The sequence below is a fragment of the Balaenoptera borealis genome, assembly GCF_965194805.1.
Source record: "Balaenoptera borealis genome assembly, chromosome: 7".
In the NCBI taxonomy this organism is placed as follows: domain Eukaryota; kingdom Metazoa; phylum Chordata; class Mammalia; order Artiodactyla; family Balaenopteridae; genus Balaenoptera; species Balaenoptera borealis.
Genome location: NC_138864.1, coordinates 75,072,483 through 75,097,298, shown reverse-complemented (window position 1 = coordinate 75,097,298; position 24,816 = coordinate 75,072,483). Strand labels below are relative to the sequence as shown.

The window sequence follows — 24,816 nt, the reverse complement described above, 5'->3', positions numbered from 1 at the left end:
CTTTCAGTTTCATTGATTTTCTTTATTGTTTTTCATTTTCTATTTCATTTATTTCCATAATGATATTTTTTCATCATTTTAATTCTCTGCTTATTTTAGGTTTTAATTTCTCATCTTTTTCTACTAGTATTTTAAGGTGTAATCTTATTGATTTGAATTTTTTTCCACTATATGCATTTACCATTATAAGTTTTTCTACAGCTAAAGTACTATTTAAGCTGTATCTGCCATTTTGATATTCTGTTTAACTATTTTCATTTAGTTCAAGATACTTTCTAATTCCCCTTTTGTATTGTTTAGTTTCCAAATATTTGCTGTCTTACTTATCTTTTAAAGTACTTTTCCCCCTCTGGCTCCTTTTTAAGATATTCCCTTTATCACTGGTTCTAAGCAACTTGATTTTGATGTGCCTACATGTTATTTTCTTTGTATTTCTTGTGTTTAGGGTTCATTGACTCCTCAGGTTCATGTGTTTATATTTTATAATTATAATTCAGTTGCCTCAGTGGTGTGGGTGGTTTCGTATCCATATCATATCTATTGCCTCTTGCTTTCACATCTGTAAGAGAAACACGTGAACTCTTGAGTGAAAATTGAGTGAAACACGTCAGTGCATCTAATCTTGTGATAAATTGTTAGTTTTTGATCATGACTAGAGGACTCTGCCTTAAGTCTTTTAAAGATATCTTCAGCAATTTTGTGGTATGCTAAAAGGTGTGATGATATCCTTCTTATTTGATTTAATTAAAATTCAACCTATGCTTAGTAGTTGAGACACACTCATAGGATAGAGTTGATGCTTAATATTTAATTAAAATTTTTTTGTTTGTTTCAAAAACTTGAAAGAGCTTAATTTATTTTACATACTTTCCCACTTTAGTATTTTCAAAAATTACGTTGTCAGACATGTTTATTATACAAGTCAAACAATATAGGGGTATGTAAAAAATAAGTGATCTTACCCTTTATCCGTTCAGCTCTACATATCTGGCGGAATCTTATGTTAACACTTTGGTGTGTTTCCTTCTATACCTTTCTGTGTGCTCATACATACACATACAAATATCTATATCTATGTCTGTATGTATATTTGTATCTATATCTATCCATACACATACATTTCTTTCCTATATGGAATCATCTTGTACATATTACTCAGACACTTCATATGTTTACTTTAACAGTATGGGGTTTTCTTAGATACCTTCTGTTTTCCTGCCTTCTTAAATGAGGATATGGAAACTTTTCACAAGAAGAAAAAAAACTTTAAAAGCAATTTCAGAGTTATCTTTTCTCTAAAGAGCATAATAAAGTTACCTTGCTAGAGGCCAGCTAGAGGCCATAAAATTATGTAAAAAGAAAAACAAAGTCTCCAGAATACAGGGAGAAGGAAGGAGTTAGAACATAAAGTGGAAAACAAGGAGCAAAAGTCAGAGAGACTAAAATAAAATGAGTGAGGGGGGCAGACTATGCAGTAAGAGAATGAATGAAGTTGAGAAGGAAATTGGGGTTTAGTGGAGTAATATAAACAAAATAAAGTGAGAGAGTGGCATGGACATATATACACTACCAAATGTAAAACCGATAGCTCGTGGGAAGCAGCCGCATAGCACAGGGAGATCAGCTCGGTGCTTTGTGACCACCCAGAACGGTGGGATAGGGAGTGTGGGAGGGAGACACAAGAGGGAGGGGATATGGGGATATATGTATGCATATAGCTGATTCACTTTGTTATAAAGCAGAAACTAACACACCATTGTAAAGCAATGATACTCCAATAAAGATGTTTAAGAAAAAAGAAAAAACATTGTTTTCAACTTTTACTATCTCTACCTTTTAGCCTTTTCATATGCTCCATTCTAGTTTGGAGATGAAATCAAGATTGGGATAGATTTTAAACATGTATTCAAGCATTAAAGTGTTGAAGAACATAATGACTTTCTCTAGCCATGTTAGCTGCTTCCGTGGTGGCCCATCAGTTAAAATGCCCATCTGATTTACTTCAGCTGGGTTTTTTTGTTTGTTTTTTTAATTAAGGCAAGTTATCCAACTTTTAATGATTCAGAAATAATCGCAGTTGCAGTCAGATGGTAAAATATGTGACAGAGTTCAAGAACCACCTTAGGGCACTAGCAGTATAGGCCTTAAGCTTCCTGTTTTAGGGATAGCAATTTTAGTGTCAGCCCTAACCGAGTATAAGCAGGATGATTATGAGGAATTTTTCATATTGAGGTTTAAGCTAATGTAGCTTTTAAACTGTGGCCTTTTGGGGTATTTCCTGGAATCAAAATTGGCATGCTTTCTAGGATAACAAATCAGCATGTTTAGTGATATTAAAGTTTCAGTGGAGAGGTTGAGTTTAATTTCTTTTTTTCCCCAGATATGTGTCACAAAGATGTCTACACGGAACTGCCCGGGAATGGACTCAGTGATCAAACCCCTGGACACAATTCCTGAGGATAAAAAAGTCAGGGTTCAGAGGACACAGAGCACTTTTGACCCATTTGAGAAACCAACTAATCAAGTTAAGAGGGTGCATTCTGAGAACAATGCTTGCATTAACTTTAAGGCCTCCTCCACTGGCAAAGAGTCTCCTAAAGTTCGGCGGCACTCCAGCCCCAGCTCGGTAAGTGCAGTCTTCTCACTTATCAGTGGGTGAACAGAACAAGTATCCCTCTTATAATAGTGGCATGCTGTGCGGGAAGACAGCAGGTGGCTTTATTATCAGTACATTATTATGCATTGTCTCCTTAGGTGGTTTAATGTTTTTGGAAGAGAGAAAGAGCGCAGGCACACGCAAGTGCCAACTATATACAGACTCTTTATTCATAAGCACCCAGCAAGCAAATGAGAAATGATTCAACTTATTTTGGGAAAAATTATTTTCTTTCTAGTTGTTTCTAGTTAGGGGAATTTATAAGTAAAAATCCTTTGGTATTTTGAACACCTGGAGAGGATGTTTGAACTTCACTGTGTTTGTGGGCAGTAAGGGTAGTTTTGAATTTGGCAGATTCACAAAGAATTTCATTTCAGGGTACATGTTAGAATGTGTTCACTTGTCTTATTCCACTTTGTTCTCATTGTCAATATTCTACAAATTACGAGCTAGACATTGAAACTGATCTTCTTAAAGAGAAATCCTATTCATCACAGTGAAATTTTCTAAACCCAAACTATATCAAAGCAAGTCTTGCCTTGGACCCAAGGACGTATAAAGTTCTGAGATGATTGCTGCTTTTTGACTGTAAAAGTTTTACCGAAACTCGTATTTCCAAGACTGGCCTGCATTTAACATTGTAAAAAAAAAAAAAACTTATGATCTTTTGAAATTAAGTAATTTTCAAATTTAACCCACACTTGAGAACTTCTTGACATAGCTGGTCTAAGAGTTTAAAGGGTAAGTGAAGAATGCTAAGAGAATTTTGATCCTGTCATCTTGCTAAGAAACATATTCCATTTCACAAATTTTAAATATTAAATTCCATGAGGGCCAAAACAGAGCAAGAGATGTCAGCTGCTAGGAGAATACTGACACTTCCGTTTAATTGAAGTGTATGATATCTCACAAATCTTGTGTCACATTTTTTTTGTTAATGAATCAAAAATAAATTTGTTAATGCAACATTTGTGAGGAGAATTGATTATCTGGCTTTCCCCACATTGGCCCCTGTAATCTTGTCTATGATTTCAGGGTAGTGTCCATTTAGGTCACAGATACAACACTAACTCCTGGGAGAACTTTTAGATTTAGTATCATTTAGAAGAAATGAAAAGAATGGTTGAGAATGATTAAGCTTCTGTAATGGAAAGAGAATTACATATATTTCACTATATAGTTATCTTAATATTATTATATGTCAATCTACATGATGTATAGAAATTGGCACTTGAGATATTGCAATGAAGCATACTTATACTAAAAAACTATTCACTGTTTATGTGAAAATCAAATTTAGGTAGTTATCCTGTATTGTATCTGCAATTCTAGTTATTATCCAGTGGTACATTATTTCTTTTGTTACTCAAATTGTTCCTGCTTTGGTCACTGGGAGCTCTTTTAGCTTGGCCCCTGTGTCCTTTTGAGATGTCTTCATCCCTTTGTTTTTTGAACACTTTCTTACTTTCTTGTCCTACAAGTTGCTCTTGGCTTACATTGTGTTTTTCCAGCCCCAGACCTAGAATCAGCCATTTCTCCAAAGATCCCTGTTTCCTTTTATTGAAGAATGGTATTTAGAAACTAAGATTGGGTGCTGCTACTGGGGGTCATCAAGTCAGTGTGTACATCATAGTATAAATAATATAGTGTAATATAAATAATATACTATAAAAATATAGTATAGTATAATATCAGTATATTATTTCATATAATATCATCATAGTATAAATAATAACAGTGGGATTTTGATACTTATTTTTAATACTTATTTTTAATGTTTAATAAGGAGTTAATTAAAATACTTGTCAAAGAAAGCTGAGACTTGTCTGACGCATTCTGTGTTTCTCTCTGTATTTATTCATTTATTTTTACTTTTTATTTTATACTGGAGTATAGGTGATTAACAATGTTGTGTTAGTGTCAGGTGTACAGCAAAGTGATTCAGTTATACATATACATGTATCTATTCTTTTTCAAATTCTTTTCCCATTTAGATTGTCAGATAATATTGAGCAGAGTTCCCTGTGCTATACAGTAGGTCCTTGTTGGTTATCCATTTTAAATATAGCAGTGTGTACACGTCAAATAGGAGAGGACTCAGGGAGGATGGCAGTGGCATAGGTTTAGAAACCCCTCATATAATTAGAGAGAGCAACTAGTGCAGTAAAACCAAAACCAATGGATAACATCAACAACAAATATAGGTGACGAGGTTTCTCCATGAACCTCAAACTAGGAGTGAGGGGAACAAGCCATGAACAATTTTAAGAACCATGTGGTATCAGAAAGTGAGAGGGAGGAAGCTCAGGGAAGGCCAGGGGACTAGGGCCTACTCTCAGATCCAGGAAACCCCATAATTGCCATCAGGTACATACTGGTGGCTCATTGGGCCATTCTTAGGACGGCAACAGCACCTGGGAGGGGACTTTGATGGCACCTGTGAGTGGATGAGTGCACAGAGACCATGGGGTGTCTGCTGGTCTTCCTCCTGTGACTTCTCTAGAACATCAAATTGAAGCACCTTTTCAGGACAAAGCCAGGCACTGAGTAGAAAGTGCTGGAGTAGACTTCCGTGCAGGGCAGGTTCAGTAGGGCAAAAGGGAAAGAGAAAGTCCAGAAAGAAGTGTTGAAGTGAAACAAATGGGGAAATCTCAATGTGTGTGAGATTGTCATTTTTTTTTTTTTTCACTTCATGAAAACAGAGAAAAGAATTTCATCCCATAAAGCTAGAAAAGCTATCTTGGCCATACGCCTCTCAAATTACTGAAAAATTAATTTTACTTAAAAATAACCAATAGAAAAATTATTGGTTGAATCCCGTACAAAACTATGACAAAAAGAGAGAGAGAGTAAGGAGTAGCATAACATCTCTGCAGATAATGAAAGCAAGCTAGAGGGGGGCAAAATTATCATTATTGCAGATTTATGATGATATATCTAGAAAAACCAAAAGAATCAGTAGAAATACTAGAAACAGTGAGAGAAGTTAGCCAAATTGCAGGTTATAACATTAATATACAAAACCCAATAGATACCATTATAAAAACAAATAAGAATTAGTGTTGAAAACTGACAAATAAATCAAATAACTAAGTATTTATTTTCAGTGATTTCTATATGAAATTCATCTCATGGTAATCTAGTCATTGATGAAGGGAAATTTCTCTTTTAGGAGTTATCCCACTAATAAATCAGGAAAGAATAATAGATTTAGGAATCACCATTTGGCAACCCCGAAGAATTAATGCATCTAGGCAAAGATTATCAATACCTGCTAACATCATCAAAAGAGGGACATCCAGAGGTTATGATGTCCTCATGGGAGTATGCAATAACCACCAACAGAATTAAGCCTGAATCTGAGCAAACCTCTAGATGTAACTACCCAAGTTACAGGGTACAAAGGAACACATCAAGACGGGATTTTCTCTGCTCTTTTCCTGTCCCCAAGTATGTTTATCCTACTTTTTGGCTTTAATTTGTATACAGTATTTACAATCTTAAGATGATGTAAATGCTGTTCTTAGTGAGACCACATAGTGTCTATGATTAACTTTCTTTCCTTGCAAAACTTTTTGATTTTCCTAGTTATAATTGCCTCTTCTTTTCATTTGTTCATAGTTAATACAATTAATGAATAGAATTTTAATCACGAATTGAGGCCTCAAACTATTTGATAAAACTAGAAAACTCCTCTGAAATAAATCAGAATCAGATAATCTGTCAGTTTTTCTTCCCCCTGAAATTTTCCTTGTGGTTCTCCATTGTCCTAATCCAGTCTGGACTGGTTGATCTCCAAATTGCTGTCAGGGGACGTCCCTTCATTCCTCCAAAGCTGATTGACCAATCTAGTTTTTAGGATAGGTAAGCCTAGCTGCAGTTTGTTTCCTGAGATGATCAAGATGGGGCTCAGTGCCTTTTTTATGCTTCATTTTTCTTCAGTCTCACTGTTCATCCTGGTTTTCATTATGCTTGGTGTCCTAATTCTGAGACTCTCAAGTTCAACCTCTTCAGAGAATAAACCTCTGCTGGGATCAGGGACGGGCAGACACCTGACTGGGAGAGTCGAGGGGAAAGGACCTGTTCCTTAAATCTACTCCAATTAATCATTTTGGTTTTAGCCCCTCCTTTAAGTTCAACTTCCAATTCTTGAGTGTTTCTGGGATTCTAAAGTGTGAATTGACTTAGTTCTTACTGGTTTCTACCTTTAGTCATCGTCCTTGTCAATGACCTCCTGTCCATTTGTTTCCCATCTCAAAATTTTTGTTTGTATCTTGTCTTCAGTCTTCTTATTCATTTTATTTGCCCTTCTGAGTTTTAACTTAGTACTGTCATTTTAGTACAGATTGGTAAGGGGGAGAGATAAATACTTGTATTCAAGCCACCATGTTGAACTGGAAATGTCCACTGTTTCTCTCCTATTATATTAACTTGCTTTAGATCCTCTTTCCTGAGAGTTTCTTATTGGGTTTACCCTTTTCTGATCCAATCTGGGATGTCTGTCTTATATATCAGGGTGCTTATATTATTTTGTGTGGAAAGTGCTTTGCTTTCTTTTCATTTTGGGAGGTTTTGCTTCCATTCAATATGCCCTGGAAAAAGGTCTTTGCTCTTTCCTGATCAAGCTGGAAATAGTTTCTTTTCCTCTTTTAGCATGATGCTACAGTATTCTGTTTTATTATGAGTCCTTTCTGTCTACTGCCTTTTTGTTCTCTCCCCTATTGCAGTTAAGAGGGGGGGGGATTTTATTATACTCTTTTTCATGGAAAGACTATTTTCCTTTCTGTTCCTCATTGGGCCGAAAATGGGCGTGGTTACACTTCTTTTGCAACACCATTTTACATCCTGTCCAACAGTGTATGGGTTTGATCATTTCATACTCAACGGCATGAGAGTTTTATGACATAGGTTTTGTTATTTTTAAAGATTTTTTAAAGGCTGATAAGCATCAAAGGAAACCCTTTATCTAAGGACAACCAGGATTAATGTTATATCTTTATTTTATTGTTATTTCTTTGAAAGTATTAGTTATCTTGAATAAGCTCCAAGAGTACAATTGAGAAGGAAGGAGGAAATGAGTAGCATTGTGGCAGTCCAGCCCCTATTTTGGTGAGGAACGCAGGATAGTCACTCTTGTTTCTTGGAATACTGTGGTAGAAACTATTATACAATATCACAACTTCCCAACTGTGTATACATCTCTCTGCTGTTCACATACTGGTCATGTCTATGGGAGGAGTCATGCCTGAAATCAAGGAATCTAGAGTGCCTTGGCCTCAGTGACCATCACAATCATCTGGACTTCCTGATTTTGTCCAGACGGTGGCACTTGAAAATTCAGGCAGAATGTAAAGAATGTGATTTTATTTAAATTGGTATATTTCAAGAGGTGTTTGACAGATTCTATTTGTTTCAGATGATTTTTGAGTGCCTACTCTTCCTGGGCCTCGTCCCTGGGTCATAATTAGCACTGTCACTGACAGGACAAACTTTTGCTCCCCTTTTCCTACCACCTCCTCCAACTCAGCTGTGCCCTTCAATATCTAGAACTATTGGCAGTGCTGTAGGAGACTGCCTGTCTTGCTGGCCCAATTTAGAAGGGATTTCATTGAGCTGTGCTATCATAAGATGAGCTTCAAGAGACCATATTTTCAGAAATTCAGGTTTAAATTAAGGTCCTCTATACATTCTGTAAATTTCTCCAAATTTACCTCTCTTCCTCACCAAAAAAAAAAATCTGCATCCCATGACAGTCAGGCTCAATTTGGAGAGAGAGGAGGACGGTGCAGACTTGAAAATGAGAGGCCCGCTTCAGTCCTCAGATGCTTGGGGATTTCATTTTGGCATTGCCTCCTTCTTGTGGGGACTAGCCCCTTGTCAGGTTGTTAGCATGTGTGGTGGTTGGGTCTCTCCCTCTGTCTAGATCTAGATCTATTTTGTAACCAAGTGACCCATCAACTATGAATTATCTCAGTGTGGCTGTGTCTAAAAGGGTTAGAAATGCAGGATGATAGAGCCTGTTGTGAAGATCAAAGGCAGAAGAAAAATTAGCCAAGGAAGGTTTGACTTCAAAAATCCTTGTTGTTTAATGAGGTCAGATAGTTCTGAATGAATCCTTCCCACCTTACCCTCACACCCACTCTCACAATTATTAGTATAATGTGATAGAGCAGTGGTTCTTACTTGTGGTTTTCCTACAATTCAGGGGGTCATCAACAATCTTAAGTAAGGGGTTATGTATGAAGGTTAAAGTAAATTTTCAATGAATTCAGTGTAAAACTGTTGACATTCTTATAACCATATCATGGTATCATTATAGTGAACACTGAGGTATACTCATGCAGTTTATAAAAATTGACTAAAAAAACCCATCCTTGTTTCTAGGAATGGGGTTTCAGTGGATGATAGACTTAAGCATAACTTAATATCTCCTCCATTTGGGTGGGAGTTAGGTCTCCATGGAAAGAGTCTGCCAGTGTAGTAGTGGCAAAGAAAATATGTTCTCAATTCCAATCAACTTGGTTTGAATTGTAGCCCTGCCATTAGCTGTAGGATCTTAGATGAGTAACTTTATTTCTCCAGTCTTAAATTCTTCATGTTCAAATAGGAACACTAATAGAACCAACCTTAGGGTGGTGTTATAGGGATTAAACTTAGGTGATGTATTTAAAGTGATAAACTCAAAGCATGGAACACAGTAAACACTTGATATTAGCTGGTTGTTTTTGTTGATTGCACAAACAATGAACTGGAGCACTCCAGGAGCATCTCCTTCAGGGCAGGGTGACAAACACCATTCAGCTGGAATATTATCTTGACTTTTTCATTATCCATGCCAATGTTCCCCTCCACTGGTCCAGACAATTGACAGTTCTCTGTACCTTTATTCTGTTAAAAAAATGTATTAACATTATCTCATTAAATTCTACATCTCTATGCAGTTAGTGTCTGTTAATAATTGCTGATTCGCCCTCTGTTTTTCCATTTCTCTAAAGTGCTGTCTCAAACCTGCAGTCTAAGTAGGGAACTGGTAAACAGAGAATAGTGGCTCCATAAAGCTGTCTCCCATCCATGCATGCACCTGACATCAAAGAGCCAAAGATAATGTTAGGGTTGACTACCTATTGGCTTGATCTAGCATCTTTAGTTAAATGTGATGATTTAATAAAGTTGCAAGAAAAAAGAAAGGCAAACCAAAGGCCTGAACTTTAATTATCAAACAAAATAGGACCTCTCCTTCTGAATTATTCTTAGTCATTTGATTGGAAGGATTTTATTATTGGCCTCTTTAAACACTTGGCATTTAGCTTCCTCATTTATATGCATAATAATTACAGATCAGAACATTTCTGTGTATTTAAAATAGGAGATGAACTTTACAAGAATCTAACCCTTAAAGCGCAGACTATCTCATAGACATGTCCTGTTCCATAGACCCATTCTTTCATTGACTAGAATAACTTTTAGAGAGGCATTACATGTGTGTGATTATTCTTATTTTACAGATCTGTAACTTACAGTATATTTCCACAATGTGTACATATCAGTTTCATAAGGCAAATCACATTGACTGTTTTTCCACTAAATGAGGCAAAATATTAATTTTCTGCCATCACATTGTTACTAGGATGTACTTTAACCATGACAGTTAATGCCTCCAAATCCATTCAGTTAGATGCCATTAACATCTCTTACTTTATTTTTCTAGTGGATAAATGGGATATATTCTAAAAAAGAGTATTATTCTTGTTTTTCTAATTTCCTCAATTCAGTTTCTTCAAGTAGTAATTTTAGTATGGTCTATGTCTTAAAATGATTACATAAGCTTATATAAGGCAGTTTACGAAGAGTAAAATATATCATTTTTAGAAAATTATTTGTGTCTTTCCAGGAAGAGAAAATAATAACTTCCTAATCTATTACCAATTTTGTGTGACTGTGTCTTGTCCTTGCTCTAAATACGCATTAGCAGTTTATCTTCTAATAAGACTAAACAGGTGATTTTCTGCTGCTGCTTTTTTTCTTTAACTTAGATTGAATTTATTCTTAAAGGAGCACAAAAGCAAACATACAGACTTCTCATTATGATTTTAAATAATTTAGAATGGAACTGTGAACACAATATTTTCCCCATTGAAGATCATTTTATACTGAAGTTTAATATAGGTTTAAAAATTTCTATTTAAAACTTGGGCTCAGGAGGGTGATGGTAAAGTGCGACATTCACAAGCTGTTTCTCGGTGATGAAAAATGCATGAGAACATAACCCACACAGGACTAGTCAGGCTCTTTTGAATGTAGTTTTCCATTAAGTTTTACTTGATTCAACTCAACACATCGTTGGTACTTCACAAGTTTCTTGAAGAAAAGAATAGGTAGTCCATTGTCTATTAATTCCTTCCTACAGTGTCTCTTGTTGTTCCTCTTCTAGCTGCAGTTAAATGTCTAAAATCATAATACTTTCAACCTTTCTTCTTTCCTAGTATGTGCACATTTATTTAAACTTTCTTTTATGTATTGATTTAGCTGCATCCCATGGGTCTTAAAATATCATGTCCTCAGTGCCACATATTTATTTATGAATTTGCAATTTTGATTTTCTTTTTAACCCATATGGCTAGACTATTTAGTTTTCCTTTTATTCTTAATTTTTAATTTATTACATTGTATTCAGAAAAAGTAACTTGAAATGTTTCTTCAGTTTTGAATATTGAGGTTTTTTTGGTGGCCTAATCTATGGCCATTTTTTTTGAATGTTTAATGTGCACTTGAAAAGAATATATATTAATATATGTATTAGGTTAAAATATTAATTCTACTATTCAAGCCCATATATCTCTTACTTATTGGTCATTTGCTTGCTCTGTTGATGTCTGAGTGATGTATGTCTGTCTCCCATTATCACTGTGGATTTGACAATTTCTCATTTTATTGCTACCAGCAGTTGTTTCATACACCACAAAACTATGTTGTTTGGCTCATACTAGTTTGTGATTATTAAATTTCTTGGTGGATTTTAATGGGCTATACTAATTTAATCTATTTGCTGTTTTGTAAATTCTGTCTTCTCTGCCATCAATATTGCTATAATGCATGATTTTGCAAAAATACTTTTTTTTGCTATATCTTCCCTTTTATTTTCCCTTTTATTTTTTACTCTTTTGTCTTAATTTTTTTGTCTCTTCTCAATAGCGCATTGCTAGATTTTCTTTGTGTTTCCAATCTGAGAACTTTATATTAATAGAGATATTTTAAAATTTATATTTATTGTAATCATTGATATATTTGGACTTAACTTCCTTATTTTATGATTTTCTACTTTATATGCTTTCTTACTGAGTACGCCCCTTCCCTAACTCTCCCATTCCTTACCCTCTTCCCCCTTCTTCCTTGCACTTTTCTCTTCCATTCTTTCCCTCCTTAATTTGTTTGGGACTTGTACATCATATTTATTCTAGTAATTACCTTTTAAGTGTTAAGAAATACACTAAAACTTATGCATGTGGAGTTAATCAGTATCTGCAGACTGTCCTTAACAATCCAATAAATCCCAACATGCTTTTATTCTCTTTTTCTACTGTTATTTGCCTTCCTGCACTTCACCCATCACTCCAACTACATCTTACATTGAGATAAAATGGAATTTTATCTCTATTTTTTTTCCTGTAGGTGGTAAAATTGCAACGTTTCCATCCCAACTGAGGAACTATCTTGAGTATTAGTGATCCAAAACCATTTTCCCATTTCATTTTAAAAGTATTGCTTAGTTGTCTTTTATTCAGCCATTGTTGTGTATAAAAATATTATGCTTGTTGAATAATTTTTCTGTTTAGATGTAACCTCTGCCTAGAGCTTTCTGGGAAAATTCTGTTCAAACATTGAACTTTTAACTTTTTCAGCTATGTACATTCTTTTAGTCACTGCCCATACATGTTTTATTTCGCTGATGAAATATTTAATCTCTAAATCTCTGTTTCTTTTCAAAGGATGTAATATCTTCTTAAATCTCTCCTAAGATACTGGTTATTTTTATTTAAAGTTATTACTTTTGCAGTGTCAACTCTCTTACCAGGGTTTAACTTATTTGCCCATTGAATTTTTTAAAAAATTAATTAATTAATTAATTAATTTTGGCTGTGTTGGGTCTTCATTGCTGCACGCTGGCTTTCTCTAGTTGCAGTGAGCGGGGGCTGCTCTTAGTTGCTGTGTGCAGGCTTCTCATTGTGGTGGCTTCTCTTGTTGCGGAGCATGGGCTCTAGGCGCACGGGCTTCAGTAGTTGTGGCGCACGGGCTCGATAGTTGTGGCTCACGGGCTCTAGAGCACAGGCTCAGTAGTTGTGGCTCACGGGCTTAGTTGCTCTGCGGCATGTGGGATCTTCCCGGACCAGGGCTCAAACTTGTGTACTCTGCATTGGCAGGCAGATTCTTAACGACTGCGCCACCAAGGAAATCCCTGAATTTTTTTTTTTTTAATGGAGTATGGTTGCTTTACAATGTTGTGTTAGCCTCCACTGCACAACAAAATGAATCAGCTATACACATAAAGATATCCCCTCCCTTTTGGACTTCCCTCCCATTTAGGTTACCACAGTCCACTAGGTGAGTTCCCTGTGCTATACAGCATGTTTCCATCAGTTGTCCATTTTATACATAGTATCAATAATGTGTATGTGTCAATCCCAGTCTCCCAATGCCTCCCACCCCACCCTTTTCCCCCTTGGTATCCATACATTTGTTCTCTACATCTCTCTCTTTGCTTTGCAACTAAGATCATCTATACCATTTTTCTACATTCCACATATACATGTTATTATATAATATTTGCTTTTCTCTTTCTGACTTACTTCACTCTGTATGACACTCTCTAGGTCCATCCACGTCTCTACAAATGACGCAATTTCATGGCCTTTTTTTTTTAGAGTTAGAATATACCCGATATCTTTATTTATTTATTTTTTAAGGATCTTTATTGGAGTATAATTACTTTACAATGGTGTGTTAGTTTCTGCTGTATAACAAAGTGAATCAGCTATACATATATATATATATATATATATATATATATATATATATATATATATATATATATCCCCACATCTCCTCCCTCTTGTGTCTCCCTCCCACCCTCCCTATCCCACCCCTCTAGGTGGTCACAAAGCACCGAGCTGATCTCCCTGTGCTATGCGGCTGCTTCCCACTAGCTATCTAGTTTACATTTGGTAGTGTATATATGTCCATGCCGCCCTCTCACTTCTTCCCAGCTTACACTTCCCCCTCCCCATGTCCTCAAGTCCATTCTCTTAAGTCTGCATCTTTACTCCTGTCCTGCCCCTAGGTTCTTCAGAACCATTTTTTTTTCTTTGTAGATTCCATATATATGTGTTAGCATACAATAGTTGTTTTTCTCTTTCTGACTCATTTCACTCTGTATGACAGTCCCAGGTCCATCCACCTCACTACAAATAACTCAATTTCGTTTCCTTTTATGGCTGAGTAATATTTCCATTGTATATAGTTGCTATATCTTCTTTATCCATTCATCTGTCGATGGACACTGAGGTTGCTTCCATGTCTTGGCTATTGTAAACAGAGCTGCAAAGAACATTGTGGCACATGACTCTTTTTGAATTATGGTTTTCTCAGGGTATATGCCCAGTAGTGGGATTGCTGCATCATATGGTAGTTCTATTTTTAGTTTTTGAAGGAACCTCCATACTGTTCTCCATAACGGCTGTATCAATTTACATTCCCACCAACAGTGCAAGAGTGTTCCCTTTTCCCCACACCCTCTCCAACATTTTTTGTTTGTAGATTTTTTGATGATGGCCATTCAGACCCGTGTGAGGTGATACCTCATTGTAGTTTTGATTTGCATTTCTCTAATGATTAGTGATGTTGAGATCCTTTCATGTGTTAGTTGGCAATCTGTATATCTTCTTTGGAGAAATGTCTGTTTAGGTCTTCTGCCCATTTTTGGATTGGGTTGGTTGTTTTTTTGATATTGAGCTGCATGAGCTGCGTGTAAATTTTGGAGATTAATCCTTTGTCAGTTGCTTCGTTTGCAAATGTTTTCTCCCATTCTGAGGGTTGTCTTTTCATCTTGTTTATGGTTTCCTTTGCTGTGAAAAACCTTTTAAGTTTCATTAGGTCCCATTTGTTTGTTTTTGTTTTTATTTCCATTTCTCTAGGAGGTGGGTCAAAAAGGATCTTGCTGTGATTTATGTCATAGAGTGTTCTGCCTATGTTTTCCTCTAAGAGTTTTAGAGTGTCTGGCCTTACATTTAGGTCTTTAATCCATTTTGAGTTTATTTTTGTATACGGAGTTAGGGAGTGTTCTAATTTCATTCTTTTACATGTAGCTGTCCAGTTTTCCCAGCACCACTTATTGAAGAGGCTGTCTTTTCTCCATTGTATGTTCTTGCCTCCTTTATCAAAAATAAGGTGACCATATGTGCATGGGTTTATCTCTGGGCTTTCTATCCTGTTCCATTGATCTATATTTCTGTTTTTGTGCCAGTAGCATACAGTCTTGATTACCGTAGCTTTGTAGTATAGTCTGAAGTCTGGGAGCCTGATTCCTCCAGCTCCATTTTTCTTTCTCAAGATTGCTTTGGTTATTCGGGGTCCTTTGTGTTTCCATACAAATTGTGAAATTTTTTGTTCTAGTTCTGTGAAAAATGCCATTGGTAGTTTGATAGGGATTGCATTCAATGTGTAGATTGCTTTGGGTAGTAGAGTCATTTTCGCAACGTTGATTCTTCCAATCCAAGAACGTGGTGTATCTCTCCGTCTGTTTCTATCATCTTTAATTTCTTTATCAGTGTCTTACAATTTTCTGCATAAAGGTCTTTTGTCTCCTTAGGTAGCTTTATTCCTAGGTATTTTATTCTTTTTGTTGCAGTGGTAGATGGGAGTGTTTCCTTAATTTCTCTTTCAGATTTTTCATCATTAGTGTATAGGAATGCAAGAGGTTTCTGTACATTAATTTTGTATCCTGCTACTTTACCGAATTCATTGATTAACTCTCGTAGTTTTCTAGTGGCATCTTTAGAATTCTCTATGTATAGTATCATGTCATCTGCAAACAGTGACAGTTTTACTTCTTCTTTTCTGATTTGTATTCCTTCTATTTCCTTTTCTTCTCTGATTGCTGTGGCTAAAACTTCCAAAACTATGTTGAATAATAGTGGTGAGAGGGGGCAACCTTGTCTTGTTCCTGATCGTAGTGGAAATGGTTTCAGTTTTTCACCATTGAGAATGATGTTGGCTGTGGGTTTGTCATATATGGCCTTTATTATGTTGAGGAAAGTTCTGTCTATGCCTACTTTCTGGAGGGTTTTTATTATAAATGGGTGTTGAATTGTGTCGAAAACTTTTTTCTGCATCTATTGAGATGATCCTATGGTTTTTCTCCTTCAGTTTGTTAATATGGTATATCACGTTGATTGATTTGCATATATTGAAGAATCCTTGCATTCCTCAGATAAATCCCACTTGATCATGGTGTATGATCCTTTTAATGTGCCGTTGAATTCTGTTTGCTAGGATTTTGTTGAGAATTTTTCCAACTATGTTTATCAGTGATATTGGCCTGTAGTTTCTTTTTTTGTGACATCTTTGTCTGGTTTTGGTATCAGGGTGATGGTGGCCTCGTAGAATGAGTGTGGGAGTGTTCCTCTCACTGCTATATTTTGGAAGAGTTTGAGAAGGATAGGTGTTAGCTCTTCTCTAAGTGATTGATAGAATTTGCCTGTGAAGCCATCTGGTCCTGGGCTTTTGTTTGTTTGAAGATTTTTAATCACAGTTTCAATTTCAGTGCTTGTGATTGGTCTGTTTATATTTTCTATTTTTTCCTTGTTCAGTTTTGGAAGGATTTTCTAAGAATTTGTCCATTTCTTCCAGGTTTTCCATTTTATTGGATATGGTTTATTGGATATGGTTTATTGGATATGGTTGCTTGTATTAATCTCTCATGATCCTTTATATTTCTGCACTGTCAGTTGTTACTTCTCCTTTTTCATTTCTAATTCTATTGATTTGAGTCTTCTCCCTTTTTTTGTTGATGAGTCTGGCTAATGGTTTATCAATTTTGTTTATCTTCTCAAAGAACCAGCTTTTAGTTTTATTGATCTTTGCTATTGTTTTCTTCATTTATTTTTCATTTATTTCTGATCTGATCTTTATGATTTCTTTCGTTCTGCTAATTTTGGGGATTTTTTGTTTTTCTTTCTCTAATTGCTTTAGGTGTAAGGTTAGGTTGTTTATTTGAGATGTTTCTTGTTTCTTGAGGTAGGATTGTATTGCTATAAACTTCCCTGTTAGAACTGCTATTTCTGCATCCCATAGGTTTTGAGTCGTTGTGTTTTCTTTGTCATTTGTTTTAGGCATTTTTGGATTTTCTCTTTGATTTCTTCAGTGATCTCTTGGTTATTTAGAAGTGTACTGTTTAGCCTCCATGTGTTTGTGTTTCTTAGTTTTTTTTCCCTGTATTTGATGTCTAGTCTCATAGCGTTGTGGTCAGAAAAGATACCTGATACGATCTCAATTTTCTTAAATTTACCAAGGCTTGATTTGTGACCCAAGATATGATCTATCCCAGAGAATGTTCCATGAGCACTTAAGAAGAAAGTGTATTCTGTTGTTTTTGGATGGAATGTCCTATAAATTTCAATTAAGTCCATCTTGTTTAATGTATCATTTAAAGCTTGTGTTTTCTTATTTATTTTCATTTTGGATGATCTGTCCATTGGTGAAAGTGGGGTGTTGAAGTCCCCCACTATGACTGTGTTACTGTCGATTTCCCATTTTATGGCTGTTAGCATTTGCCTTATGTATTGAGGTGCTCCTCTGTTCAGTGAATAAATATTTACAATTGTTATATCGTCCTCCTGGGTTGATCCCTTGATTGTTATATGGTGTTCTTCTTTGTCTCTTGTAATAGTCTTTATTTTAATGTCTATTTTGTCTGATATGAGAATTGCTACTCCAGCTTTCTTTTGATTTCCATTTGCATGGAATATCTTTTTCCATCCCCTCACTTTCAGTCTGTGTGTCCCCCTAGGTCTGAAGTGGGTCTCATGTAGACAGCGTATATACGGGTCTTGTTTTTTTATCCATTCAGCCCGCCTGTGTCTTTTGGTTGGAGCATTTAATCCATTTACATTTAAGGTAGTTATCAATGAGTATATTCCTATTACCATTTCCTTAATTGTTTGGGGTTTGTTATTGTAGGGCTTTTCCTTCTCTTGTGATTCCTGCCTAGAGAAGTTCCTTTAGCATTTGTTGTAAAGCTGGTTTGGTGGTGCTGAATTGTCTTATCTTTTGCTTGTCTGTAAAGTTTTTAATTTCTCCGTCAAATCTGAATGAGATCCTTGCTGGGTAGAGTAATCTTGGTTGTAGATTTTTCCCTTTCATCACTTTAAATATGTGCTGCAACTCCCTTCTGGCTTGCAGAGTTTCTGCTGAAAGATCAGCTTTTAACCTTATGGGGATTCCCTTGTATGTTATTTGTCGTTTTTCCCTTGCTGGTTTTAATATTTTTTCTTTATATTTAATTTTTGATAGTTTGATTAATATGTGTCTTGGTGTGTTTCTCCTTGGATTTATCCTGTATGGGACTCTCTGTGCTTCCTGGACTTGGTTAACTATTTCCTTTCCCATATTAGGGAAGTTTTCAACTATAATCTCTTCAAATATTTTCTTATTCCCTTTCTTTTTCTCTTCTTCTTCTGGGACCCCTATAATTCGAATGTTGGGGCATTTAATGTTGTCCCAGAATTCTCTGAGACTGTCCTCAATACTTTTCATTCTTTTTTCTTTATTCTGCTCTGTGGTAGTTATTTCCACTATTTTATCTTCCAGGTCACTTATCTGTTCTTCTGACTCAGTTATTCTGCTATTGATTCCTTCTAGAGAATTTTTAATTTCTTTTATTGTGTTTTTCATCATTGTTTGTTTTCTCGTTAGTTCTTCTAGGTCCTTGTTAAACGTTTCTTATATTTTCTCCATTCTATTTCCAAGATTTTGGATCCTCTTTACTATCATTACTCTGAATTCTTTTTCAGGTAGACTGCCCATTTCCTCTTATTTGTATGGTCTGGTTGTTTTTTACCTTGCTTTTTCATCTGCTGTGTATATCTCTGTCTTCTTATTTTGCTTCACTTACTGTGTTTGTGGTCTCCTTTTTGCAGGCTGCAGGTTCATATTTCCCATTGTTTTTGGTATCTGCCCTCTGGATAAGTTTGATTTGGTGGATTGTGTAGGCTTCCTGGTGGAGGGGTCTGGTGCCTGTGTTCTGGTGGATGAGGCTGGATCTTGTCTTTCTGGTGGGCAGTCCATGTCTGGTGGTGTGTTTCAGGGTGTCTGTGACCTTATTATGATTTTAGGCATCCTCTCTGCTAATGGGTGGGGTTGTTTCCTGTCTTGCTAGTTGTTTGTCATAGGGTGTCCAGCACAGTAGCTTGTTGGTCGTTGAGTGGATCTGGGTCTTAGTGTTGAGATGGAGATCTCTGGGAGAGCTTTCACCTTTTGATAGTATGTGCGGCCGGGAGGTCTCTGGTGGACCAATGTCCTGAATTCAGCTATCCCATCTCAGAAGCTCAGGCCTGACACCTGGCCGGAGCACCTAGACACTGTCAGCCACATGGCTCAGAAGAAAAGGGAGAATAAAAAAGAAAGAACGAAAGAAAAGGAAATAAGTAAAATAAAATAAAATAAAATTATGAAAATAAAAATAAAAATATTAGGAAAAATAAAAAAGTAAAAAAGTAATAAAAGGAAAAGAAACAAAGAAGAGAGCAAAAAAACCAGAAAACAAATCCACCAAGGATAACAAGCACTAAAAATTATTCTAAAAAAAAAAAAAAGACAGACAGAACCCTAGGACAAATGGTAAAAGCAAAGCTATACAGAGTGTTTGCAGATGACATGAAACTATACATAGAGAATCCTAAAGATGCTACCAGAAAACTACTAGAGCTAATCAATGAATTTGGTAAAGTGGCAGGATTCAAAATTAATGCACAGAAATCTGTTGCCTTCCTATACACTAATGATGAAAAATCTGAAAGGGAAATTAAGAAAGCACTCCCATTTACCATTGCAACAAAAGGAATAAAATATCTAGGAATAAACCTACCTAAGGAGACAAAAGACCTCTATGCAGAAAATTATAAGACACAGATGAAAGAAATTAAAGATGATACAAATAGATGGAGAGATATACCACATTCTTGGATTGGATGAATCAACATTGTGAAAATGACTCTACTACCCAAACCAATCTACAGATTCAGTGCAATCCCTATCAAACTACCAATGGCATTTTTCACAGAACTAGAACAAAAAATTTCACAATTTGTATGGAAACACAAAAGACCCCGAATAGCCAAAACAATCTTGAGAAAGAAAAACGGAGCTGGAGGAATCAGGCTCCCTGACTTCAGACTATACTACAAAGCTACAGTAATCAAGACAGTATGGTACTGGCACAAAAAAAGAAATACAGATCAATGGAACAGGATAGAAAGCCCAGAGATAAACCCACACAGATATGGTCACCTTATCTTTGATAAAGGAGGCAAGCATATACAGTGGAGAAAAGACAGCCTCTTCAATAAGTGGTGCTGGGAAAACTGGACAGCTACATGTAAAAGAATGAAATTAGAACACTCCCTAACACCATACACAAAAATAAACTCAAAATGGATTAAAGACCTAAATGTAAGGCCAGACACCATGAAACTCTTAGAGGAAAACATAGGCAGAACACTCTCTGACATAAATCACAGCAAGATCCTTTTTGACCCACCTCCTAGAGAAATGGAAATAAAAACAAAAACAAACAAATGGGACCTAATGAAACTTAAAAGCTTTTGCACAGCAAAGGAAACCATAAACAAGACGAAAAGACAACCTTCAGAATGGGAGATAATATTTGCAAGTGAAGCAACTGACAAAGGATTAATCTCCAAAATTTACAAGCAGCTCATGCAGCTCAACATTAAAAAAACAAACAACCCAATCCAAAAATGGGCAGAAGACCTAAATAGACATTTCTCCAAGAAAGATATACAGATTGCCAACAGATACATGAAAGAATGCTCAACATCATTAATCATTAGAGAAATGCAAATCAAAACTACAATGAGGTATCATCTCCCACCGGTCAGAATGGCCATCATAAAAAATATCTACAAACAGTAAATGCTGGAAAGGGTGTGGAGAAAAGGGAACCCTCTTGCACTGTTGGTGGGAATGTAAATTGATACAGCCACTATGGAGTACAGTATGGACTTCCCTTAAAATCTAAAAACAAAACTACCATACGACCCAGCAATCCCACTACTGGGCATATACCCTGAGAAGACCATAATTCAAAAAGAATCATGTACCAAAATGTTCATTGCAGCTCTATTTACAATAGCCAGGACATGGAAGCAACCTAAGTGTCCATCAACAGGTGAATGGATAAAGAAGATGTGGCACATATATACAATGGAATATTACTCAGCCATAAAAAGGAACGAAACTGAGTTATTTGTAGTGAGGTGGATGGACCTAGAGACTGTCCTACAGAGTGAAGTAAGTCAGAAAGAGAAAAACAAATACCGTATGCTAACACATATATGTGGAATCTAAAAAAAAATGGTCATGAAGTACCTAGGGGCAAGATGGGAATAAAGATGCAGATCTACTAGAGAATGGACTTGAGGATACAGGGAGGGGGAAGTGTAAGCTGGGACAAAGTGAGAGAGTGGCATGGACATATATACACTACCAAATATAATATAGATAGCTAGTGGGAAGCAGCTGCATAGCACAGGGAGATCAGCCCTGTGCTTTGTGACCCCCTAGAGGGATGGGATAGGGAGGGTGGGAGGGAGGGAGATGCAAGAGGGAAAAGATATGGGGACATATGTATATATATAACTGATTCACTTTGTTATAAAGCAGAAACTAACACACCATTGTAAAGCAGTTATACTCCAATAAAGATGTTTAAAAAAAAAAAAAAGCTCTACAGAGAAAATCACACAAAGAAGCATACACATACACACTCACAAAAAGAGAAAAAGGAAAATATATATATATATATAAAAAAGAAAACAAAAAAAATGAAGAGAGGAACCCAATCAATAAACAAATCTACCAATGATAATAAGCTGTAAATTTAAACTAAGATAAACATTAAACCAGAAACAAATTAGATGCAGAAAGCAAACCCCAAGTCTACAGTTGCTCCCAAAGTCCACCGCCTCAATTTTGGGATGATTTGTTTTCTATTCAGGTATTCCACAGATGCAGGGTACATCAAGTTGATTGTGGAGATTTAATCCGCTGCTCCTGAAGCTTCTGGGAGAGATTTCCCTTTCTCTTCTTTGTTCGCACAGCTCCTGGGTTTCAGCTTTGGATTTGGCCCCGCCTCTGCATATAGGTCGTCTGAGGACTTCTGTTCCTGCCCAGACAGGACGGGGTTAAAGTAGCAGCTGATTAGAGGGTTCTGGCTCACTGAGGCTGGGGGGAGGGAGGGGTACGGATGTGGGGCGAGCCTGCGGCGACAGAGGCCAGCATGGCGTTGCAACAGCCTGAGGCACACCATGTGTTCTCCTGGGGAAGCTGTCTCTGGATCACGGGACCCTGGCCATGGCGGGCTGCACAGGCTCCCGGGAGGGAAGGTGTGGATAGTGACCTGTGCTTGCACACAGGCTTCTTGGTGGCTGCAGCAGCAGCCTTAGCGTTTCATACCTGTTTCTGGTGTCTGCACTGTTAGCTTCGGCTCGCACCCGTCTCTGGAGCTCGTTTAGGCGGTGCTCTGAGTCCCCTCTCCTCGTGCACCCCAAAACAATGGTCTCTTGCCTCTTAGGCAGTTCCAGACTTTTTCCCGGACTCCCTCCCAGCTAGCTGTGGCACACTAGCCCCCTTCAGGCTGAGTTCACGCAGACAACCCCAGTCCTCTCCCTGGTGTCTGACCTCCGAAGCCTGAGCCTCAGCTCCCAGCCCCCACCCGTCCCAGCGGGTGCGCAGACAAGCCTCTCAGGCTGGTGAGTGCTGGTCGGCACCGATCCTCTGTGCAGGAATCTCTCCGCTATGCCTTCTGCACCCCTGTTGCTGTGCTCTCCTCTGTGGCGCTGAAGCTTCCCCCCCACCCACCCCGTCTCCACCAGTGAAGGGGCTTCTTAATGTGTGGAAACTTTTTCTCCTTCGCAGCTCCCTCCCAGAGGTGCAGGTCCCATTCCTATTCTTTTGTCTCTGTTTTTTCTTTTTTTCTTTGCCCTACCCAGGCACGTGGGGAGTTTCTTGCAATTTGGCAAGTCTGAGGTCTTCTGCCAGCGTTCACTAGGTGTTCTTTAGGAGTTGTTCCTCATGTAGGTGTATTTCTGATGTGTTTGTGGGGAGGAAGGTGATCTCCATGTCTTAGTCCTCCACCATCTTGAAGGTCCCCCAGTTTCATTCCTTTTTATAGCTGAGTAATATTCCATTGTATATATGTAGCACATCTTCTTTATCCATTCCTCTGTTGATGGACATTTAGGTTGCTTCCATGTCCTGGCTATCATAAATGGTGCTGCAATGAACATTGGGGTGCATGTGTTTTTTTGAATTATGGTTTTCTCAGGGTAAATGCCCAGTAGTGGGATTACTGGGTCATATGGTGGTTCTATTTTTAGTTTTTTAAGGAACCTCCATACTGTTTTCCCCAGTGGCTGTATCAAGTTACATTCCCAGCAACGTGTATGAGCATTCCCTTTGCTCCATGCCCTCTCCAGCATTTATTGTTTGTAGATTTTTTGATGATGGCCATTCTGACAGGTGTAAGGTGATACCTCATTGTAGTTTTGATTTGCATTTCTCTAATAATTAGTGATGTTGAGCATCTTTTCATATGTTTGTTGGCCATCTGTATATCTTCTTTGGAGAAATGTCTATTTAGATCTTCTGCCCATTTTTTGATTGGGTTGTTTGTTTTTTTGATATTGAACTGTATGAGCTGCTTGTATATTTTGGAGATTAATCCTTTTCAGTTGCTTCGTTTGCAAATATTTCCTCCCATTCTGAGGGTTTTCTCTTCATCTTGTTTATGGTTTCCTTTGCTGTGCAAAAGCTTTTAAGTTTCATTAGGTCCCATTTGTTTATTTTTGTTTTAATTTTCATTACTCTAGGAGGATGGTCAAAAAATTTGTTGCTGTGGTTTATGTTAAAAAGTGTTCTGCCTATGTTTTCCTCTAAGAGTTTTGTAGTGTCTGGTCTTACATTTAGGTCTTTAATCAATTTTGAGTTTATTTTTGTGTATGGTGTTAGGGAGTGTTCTAATTTCATTCTTTTACATGCAGCTGTCCAGTTTTCCCAGAACCACTCATTGAAGAGGCTGTCTTTTCTCCGTTATATATTTTTGCCTCTTTTGTCATAGATTAGGTGACCATAGGTCCGAGGGTTTATCTCTTTGCCCATTGAATTTTATACTTTTCTTTCAAGCTGTTGGTGTTCCTGAAATTATTTGTGATTTTTGGTTGTGTACTCATTTTTGTATTTTAGAATTGCTGTCAGCTTATTCTGTTTTCTGTAAATTGTCTCTAGTGATTGTGTGAGAGAGGCAGGGATTGTAGTTTGGGGATGGGAGATGTCATCCTTTCTCTGGGTATTGGCTACTTCTGTCCTTGCTCTGCCCTTCTAGCCTGAATACCCACATTCTCTGCTGTCTACTCTCCACATGTTCCTGCAGTTTGCTTGGGAGGACATCATGTGTTCTCCTGTGTTGATAAGTCTCATATTTACCTAGAGACTCCTGCTTCTTTTATCTGTACTAGTCTTCCCCTACATGTTGGGGCTTTAAATTCCCCCATTCTTTTCTCTGAAGTTTTCATTCTGATTACTTTTTATCTTTTAGAATTCCTCTAAGTATCTGGTTAGATATTGACACTCTTTTTTGTTTCACTTTCCTATTTCTAATTTATTATTTTTGAAAAATATCTTTTCATTCACTATGTGGCATTTGGGGGGGGGGGAAGGAGGTAAGCAGCATCGCTCAATTTGCCAAATAGAATCCTTATAAACCATGCGAGTCAGATTCATTGTGAGTATGTTGTGTTTTTTCATAAGTGGTATAAGAGCTCAGGGTCAGGAATAGTGTACTATAAACTTTCTGCAAGAAGTTCTTTCCT

General features: G+C 37.0%; 1 protein-coding gene across 4 annotated transcripts in view; it reads left to right on the top strand.

Annotated features, from left to right (window-relative positions):
* The window catches only part of CDK14 (cyclin dependent kinase 14), a 567,382-nt gene that overhangs the window by 142,212 nt on the left and 400,354 nt on the right, over positions 1-24,816 (top strand). For all 4 annotated transcript variants that reach the window (XM_082398489.1, XM_082398490.1, XM_082398492.1 and 1 more), the window contains one exon: positions 2,381-2,626. In XM_082398489.1, the coding sequence (XP_082254615.1) occupies positions 2,381-2,626 (246 nt within the window). The remainder of the gene's footprint in view (positions 1-2,380; positions 2,627-24,816) is intronic.